The sequence below is a fragment of the Amblyraja radiata genome, chromosome 7 (genome assembly GCF_010909765.2).
Source record: "Amblyraja radiata isolate CabotCenter1 chromosome 7, sAmbRad1.1.pri, whole genome shotgun sequence".
Taxonomy (NCBI): domain Eukaryota; kingdom Metazoa; phylum Chordata; class Chondrichthyes; order Rajiformes; family Rajidae; genus Amblyraja; species Amblyraja radiata.
The window spans coordinates 83319351-83327233 of NC_045962.1; the positions used below are offsets into that span (position 1 = coordinate 83319351).

Genomic DNA, 7883 nt, shown 5'->3' on the forward strand with positions numbered 1-7883 from the left:
GGTCGGTGTGGACTCAGTGGGCCGAAGGGCCTGTTTCTGCGCTGTATCTCTAAACTAAGCTAAACTATGACACCAAGCTGTCTGGTTAGCGATTTTTATAATAAAGGCTACAAGATGGATGATGTCTTTACCTTCAATAGACAATCGGTGCAGGAGTAGGCCATTCAGCCCTTCGAGCCAGCACCGCCATTCAATTTGATCATGGCCGATCATCCCCAATCGGTACCCCATTCATGCCTTCTCCCTAGTTCCCCTGACTCTGCTATCTTTAAGAGCCCTATCTAGCTCTCTCTTGAAAGTATCCAGAGAACTGGCCTCCACTGCCCTCTGAGGCAGAGAATTCCACACTCACAACTCTCATCTGTGTCCAGCATGTCCAAACCCTTAATAATCTTATATCTCAATAAGATCCCCTCTCATCCTTCTAAACTTAATAAACTAATTTGTGAAAGTAAGTTAAAAGTGCCAGGAGGTGTGCTGTTCAGTTCATAGTTTGCATAGTTTATAAGGTATGTAAAGAGGAAAATCCATATTCACCTTTTAGAATATTATTCTTGCTGTGCCTGTGAACCAGCAACAGTGAAGCGTAACGAGTAGAATATATAATTTATTCACATTTATCCATTTAGCTGTCAGCAAGAGAGTGCTGGATGAGTTGCTTATTAGTTTTAATGTGCTTCCAGGCGAGATGGTAGAAGCAGCTACAATAACAAGTTTAAGGTACATTTAGACAAGTGGGGAATAGAGAGATACAGTCCATGTGCAGGCAATGGGGTTTGTTTACATTGGCATCATGGTCAGTGCAGACATGAAAGCCTGAAGGGCCTGTTCTTGTGTTGCTCTACATTCGATAGTTATGTGATCTTTGGGTAGGAAGGGACTGCAGATGCTGGTTTAAACCGAAGATAGACAGAAAAAGCTGGAGTAACTCAGCGGGACAGGCAGCATATCTGGAGAAAAGAAATAGGTGACAAACTGTATCATGTAACACATTACAATGACAATGATAAAAAAAATGGATGGCACGGCAGAGCAACGGTAGAGTTACCACCTTACAGCGCCAGAGTCCCTAGTTCGATCCTGACTACGGGCGCTGTCTGCAATGAGTTTGTACGTTCTCGCTGTGAATGTGTGGGTTTTCTCCAGGTGCTCGGGTTTCATTCCACATTCCAAAAACATGCAGGCTTGTAGGTTAATTGGCTTCAGTTAAAAATTGTCCGGAGTGCGTAGGATAGTGTTAGTGTATGGGGTGATCACCGGTCTTTGCGGATTTGGTGGGCTGAAGGGTGTGTTTCTACGCTGTATCAGTAAAGTCTAAAGAGCACAGATACAGAAGGATCTTGTAGGGGTCAGGTCTATAGCTCCCTCAAGTGGATAACGTGGTAATAAAGGCATACATCCATCATTAGTCGAGTCATCTATATATAACTAAAAGTCTCGTCTTGTATGTATGTTCCCGAAATACAACCAAAACGGTACACGATAGCTAAACAATTTTAGGGGCGCCATACTCACCATTCGCCTGGGGTGTGCAGTGTCAAGTTTTGTTCGATTTTACGAAGTAATTCCCTTTATAAACGTTAATTAACTATCTATCGTGCGCTCACACTTGTCGGGCCCGTCAGCCGTGCCTGCGCAGTTGGGGAGGGTTGCTGGGCCCGCCGCCATTTTCAGATCAAGGGAATTTGAAATAACTGGAAGTCTCGAGGATCTCTGGTGTCATGGCAGAGACCCAACTGGTCCACGGGTCGTCTAGTTGATTATAAAAGTCAGGATGTCATTGCAGTGATAAACATTCAGTTTGACAAAAATGCTGGAGAAACTCAGCGGGTGAGGCAGCGTGTATGGAGCGAAGGAAATAGGCAAAGTTTCGGGTCGAAACCCTTCTTCAGACTGGTCTGAAGATGGGTTTCGACCCGAAACGTTGCCTATTTCCTTCTCTCCATAGATGCTGCCTCACCCGCTGAGTTTCTCCAGCATTTTTGTCTACCTTTGATTTTCCAGCATCTGCAGTTCCTTCTTAAATATTGAGTTTGGCTAGATTTGGAATATTATGTGCAGTTCCGGTCACTGCATGACATGAAGGATTTTGAGGTTTTAGACAGGGTGCTGAAGAAGTTAACCTGGAAGTTGTCTGGATTGGAGTGTATCAGCTCTCCAAGAGGTTGGATAAACTTTGACTCTTAGAGACTGAAGTCTGTTATAAAATTGAGAGATTTAGTTAGTGTGAATGATCAGAGCCTTTTTCCCAGGATGGAAAAGTCAATTAAGTGGCTATAGATTTAAGATAAGAGAAAAAATTGAAAGGAGAAGGAAGAAACTGCAGGTGCTTGAACAAAACACAAAGTGCTGGAGGAAGTTGTTGGGTCTGGCAGCATCTGGGAAGGGAATGAACAGATGTTTCGGGTCACCTGTCCATTCCCTCCTTAGATGCCACCTGACCCACCTGTGTTTCTCCAAGGTGTAAAGAAGATGTACAAGGCAGGTTTTTACATAGTGTGTGAAAGGTGCCTGGACTGTCCTGTCAGTGAAGGTGGTAGGAGCAGATTCTTAATTAGTACACATGTCAGGGGATATGGGGAGAAGGCAGGAGAATGGGGTTGAGAGGGGAAGATAGAACAGCCACGATTGAATGGCGGAGTAGACTTGATGGACCGAATAGTCTAATTCTGCCCTTGATACTTATGAATGATAGCAACTTTTGAGATATTTGGACAGAAAAACAATTGGCTGGGAATAGAGGGATGCAGACAGATGGCAATAGTTCAGATTGATGATCAGTGCAGACATGGTGACCCAAAGGCATGTTCTTGCACTGTTCTGTGTCGTAGATGGTCACGTGATCCTTGGAGACTGCTTCACTTTTGATAAAATCCATACTTCAACTTGCCTTTCATGCCTAGTCCCTGTCCTCATTACTTCTCTTGCAACCGAGCTCAGTTTTTAATGCTCTCACCGCATGAGCATTCATACTCTTGCAGGATAGACACTGATTCCTACAGATATTTACTGGATGTAATTGGCGGCACAGTGGCGCAGCGGTAGAGTTCCTGCCTTCACAGAGATCCGGGTTCGACCCTGACTACAGATGCTGTCCGTACGGAGTTTGCACGTTCTCCCCGTGACTGCATAGGTTTTCCCCGGGTGCTCCGGTTTCCTTCCACACTCCAAAGACGTGCAGGTTTGTAGTTGAATTGGCTTCGATAAAATTGTAAATTGTCCCTGGTGTGTAATATAGTGCTAGCGTATGGGGATCGCAGGTTGGCACAGACTCGGTGGGCGGAAGGGCCTGTTTCTGTGCTCTATATCTAAACTAAACTAAAGTCCTAGATAAATATCCTCGACATGTGGCACGGGGCACGACTGTAGATGAAACCCACCTAAAAGGCAATAAGCAGCTCACCTACTGAATTGTAAACATTGTTAATAACGTTCCAAATTGTCTACTATTATCTTCCCTCTTCTGAGTCACTGCCACTAGTTAATTTGTGGTTACGTCAATCAGTTTAATAATGTGCAATTTCCCCTTGAATCTTGAACAGATTGAACAAAGGCACCTGATATCTTTTCTCCATCTTAAACATTTCCAGCTTCATTCTCCTCTCGTAACTCCAGTGCTTAACATTTGTCCTCATTTTAAAGTTGTTCGATTTTGATTTGAGTTTAGTTTATTGGTCACATGTACCGAGGTACAGTGAAAAGCTTTTGTTGCGTGCTAACCAGTCAGCAGAATGGCTACATGATCACAATCGAGCCATCCACAATGTACAGATACATGAGAATGGGAATAACGTGAATAACATTTAGTGAAGGATAAAGTCTGATCAAAGGTAGTCCAAGAGTCTCCGATGAGGTAGATACATTGTCTCTTCCTGTTGAAGTAAAGTGCATAAGACATCAGAGCAGAATTAGGCCGTTCGGCCCATTGAGTCTATGCTGTGCGGCTCATTGAGTCTACTCTGCCATTCAATCACGGCTGATAAAATCACGGCTAATATTCTTAAGGGGTTGGACAGGCTAGATGCAGGAAGATTGTTCCCGATGTTGGGGAAGTCCAGAACAAGGGGTCACAGTTTAAGGATAAAGGGGAAATCTTTTAGGACTGAGATGAGAAAAACCTTTTTTACACAGAGAGTGGTGAATCTCTGGAATTCTCTGCCACAGAATGTAGTTGAGGCCAGTTCATTGGCTATATTTAAGAGGGAGTTAGATGTGGCTAAAGGGATCAAGGGGTATGGAGAGAAAGCAGGTACAGGATACTGAGTTGGATGATCAGCCATGATCATATTGAATGGCGGTGCAGGCTCGAAGGGCCGAATGGCCTACTCCTGCACCTATTTTCTATTTTTCTATCTATCTTTCCTTCTCAACCCCATTCTCCTGCCTTCTCCCCATAACCCCTGACAGCGTTACTAATCAAGGAACACTGTTTATTACTGATGAAAGACTTTATGCTGTGGTGGTGTGCTTTACTATTGCTCTGGAATTCTATAATATATTTTAATGCTTGTGTTTTATTTCCCCCCCCAAGTGTTACTTGTTGACGTGCTACAGTGGATGGAGGGATTTGAAGTCGTTCTTGATGTTTGGTCTGGTTTGCCTCTGTAACCTCTCTCTGCACGAACACCGTAACACCTTGCAGATCCTGTTTCACGTGGCAGTGGCTGCCTTCTCAACTCTGCAGACCAGGATGCGGCAGCCGCAAGGGAAGGCCCCCGACTACAACGTCTGAGAGCCTGGCCACAGGAGGCGGCTCTGCGGCAAGCAAGGGGATGGTGACACGGGGCCAAAGAACCTAGAAAGAACAAAAATGCATCGATTGTGGGCCAAATGAGGAAACTCCTACTCCAATTCCTCGCACACATTGTGGCACGTTGCTGATGCTCAAAAGCTACTAATCGAGATCGTGAAGATTAATTTTTGCTGTGGTTCCTTGACTCCATTGCTGGAGTCAGTGCAGGAGCTTTCTTGGGCTCTAGACATGAGGCCACGAGGTGCCCGGATAACTTGTTAGTTCTCTGTTTGGATTTCATTGGTTCGAGAGTTTTCTTTTGTCAAACTTTCATTTATTTTTATTTAAAATGTATTTCTCTTCCGTTCAGGCAAATAGTTGTTCTTGGTGATGTGGGGCACGTGCATGGTGAAGCCACAAGGCTCTGATATTGTGTCGATGACTTTGTGTAGTTATGTAGGCTAAGGAAGTGCCGCACCATCAGAGATGCACTGCTCGCCCAGGTGGCCAAAAGACATCTGGTGCTGCTGCTTGGATGGAAGTTGGGGAGTTCTCCCCAAACTTCACAACCATATTTGTGTTTCACCAGACACATTTGAACCCAGGGAAACACCTTATCTGGTCACTTATTGTGCAGAGATTTGACGGCACTTTGTTTTGGTTGTAAAGCATTGAGACGTGTCCATGTTTGTAAAGAGTAAAGACAAAAGCTGCTGGAAGCATCCAGCAAGGGAGATCTCCCTCCCCCATGTTCTGACAAAGGGTCTTCGGCCCGACATGTTGCCTTACCTGCCGAGTGTTTCCAGTGTTTCCTGTTTTAATTTCAGATTTCACACATCTGTAGTTGTTGCCATTCTCATTTACTGCGATCAAGTGGTACTTTGTAACTCGTCATATAGCGTCAGGCCCTTCAGCCCAACTTGCCCACACCGACCAACATGTCCCATCTACACTTTGTCCCAACTTCTTGCGTTTGGCCCATATCCCTCTAAACCTGTCCCATGTATGTGTAGGAAGGAACTGCGGATGTCCTATCCATGTACCTGCCGAAATATCTCTTAAATGTCGCGATAGTACCTTCCTCAACCACCTCCTCCGGCAGCTCATTCCATATACACACCTCCCTTTGTGCGAAAAAGTTAGATTCCCTCAGATTCCTATTAAAACTTTCCCCCCTCACCTTAAACCTATGTCCTACGGTTCTCCATTCCCCTACTCTTGTGTGTCAACCTGATCTATTCCTCTCATGACTTTGCACACCTCCATAAGATCAGTCCTCATCCTCCTACGCTGCAAGGAATAGTGTCCTCGCCTGCCCAATATCACCATGTAGCTCAGACCCTCGGGGTAGCAGCATCCTCGTAAATCTTCTCTGCACCCTTTGCAGCTTGAATGTAACTCCTCGTGGTGGAGATAGATCATTGGCAGTCCCATTCGTGATCTGTTCCTGCACATGCACTTTCCATCAAGGTTTCCACAGTCACCGGGAAGAGCACACCTCTTGAATTTGCCCACGTTTTTTTCCTTATTTTCATATGTTCCAGGAGCAGAATTAGGCCATTCGGCCCATCAAATCTACTTTCAAATTTCCTCCTCTTTTCTCTTTTCCCCAAATCCACAAACGCGACTCTTCCTGTTGCCAGCAAAAAAACAAAAAACTGCTGTATCTCAGAAGGTCAGGCAGCATCGGTGGAGGCAGAGGGGCGATGGATGTTCTGGGTCAGAGCCCGTTAGATCAGGGCTGTTGCCTGGTCTCTTTGTCGGTACCATTTTGCAATTCAAATAAAGGCAGGAGATGCTGTAAATACTGAGCAGGAAAGCAGCAGTTCTGGAGGGAAACAAATCAGTATTAACATTAACAAAACTCAAATCTTGGTTGAAGTTCTGTTTCCCTTTCACAGATGTGTGGCCTGATATTTCTAGCGTCAATCTTCATTTCAGATTTGCTAGCACTTGCAGTGTTTGCGGCCTTTTTTAACTAACTATAAAGAAGGTCAAATACAAGCCTTTACTATACCTCTTGAATTTTATTTTCAAATGACAAAGCAAAATTCTTCAGTCACTTTTAAACTCAACTACCTGGAAATCGCAAAGTACAAGAATAGATTTTCTCTCTTCAGGGCGGCACGGTGGCTCAGCGGTAGAGTTGCTGCCTCACAGCTCCAGAGATGTGGGTTCGATCCTGACAATGGGTGCTGTCTGTACGGAGTTTGTACGTTCTCCCCGCGAGCGCCTGGCATTCCTCCAGGTGCTCTGATTTCCTCCCACATTCCAAAGACATGCATGTTTGTAGGTTAATTGGCTTCTGTAAATTGTCCCTAGTGTGTGTGTAGGATAGAACTAGTGTACAGGTGAATGCTGGTGGGCGCGGGCGCAGACACGGTGGGCCGAAGGGCCTGTTTCCACGCTGTAGCTCTAAAACTAAAGCTTCCAGAATACTTTGGTGTCACAGTGCTGCCTTTTCAGCTTGGAATAGTTTCCCACTTAGGTTTCCATAATGGAGGATGTGACATCTTTTATTATGAAAATTGTAACATATGCAAATATCTATACACATTATGACTGTGTTCCAAAGCTATGTAGATAATCAGTTGAAAATAAAATATGTAATTTATATATTCAGAGAAACCAACATTACCAAATGGTTTCCTCCCGCACAAAATATGTTGCATAGACTGTATTTGTGGCGTGACTAATAGAACTGTTTTTTGTTGTGTGTTGGCCAGTCAGCGGAAAGACAATACATGATTACAATCGAGCCATCCACAGTGTACAGATACATGATGAACGGAATAATGTTTAGTGCAGGATACAGTCCAATTAAAGATAGTCCGAGGGTCTCCAATGAGGTGGATAGTAGCCCAGGGCCGCTCTCTAGTTGTTGATAGGATGGTTCAGTGGCCTGATGGTTCAACTCTCCCTGAATCTGGAGGTGTGCGTTTTCACATTTCTGTACCTCTTGTCTGTTGGGAGAGGGGAGAAGAAGGAGGGGTGAGACTGGTCTTTGATTATGCTGCTGGCCTTGCCGAGGCAGTGTGACGTGCAAATGGAGTCAATGGAAGGGAGGTTGGTTTGCGTGATGGTCTGGGCTTCATCCTCAATTCTCTGCAATTTCTTGTGGTTTTGGATAGAGCTGTTCCCGGGCCATGGA

At 44.8% G+C, this 7883-nt stretch overlaps 1 protein-coding gene across 3 annotated transcripts in view; it reads left to right on the plus strand.

Moving 5' to 3' along the window:
• The window catches only part of sec22a (SEC22 homolog A, vesicle trafficking protein), a 57896-nt gene extending 50542 nt beyond the window's left edge, over positions 1–7354 (plus strand). The window contains exon 7 of one of the 3 annotated variants that reach the window (XM_033024869.1): positions 4532–6736. In XM_033024869.1, the coding sequence (XP_032880760.1) occupies positions 4532–4732 (201 nt within the window). In that variant the 3' untranslated portion in view covers positions 4733–6736. Of the gene's footprint in view, positions 1–4531 lie in introns of all 3 variants that reach the window. The other 2 variants (XM_033024870.1, XM_033024871.1) reach the window with 2 other exon arrangements.
• The last annotated feature ends 529 nt before the right edge of the window (positions 7355–7883 follow it).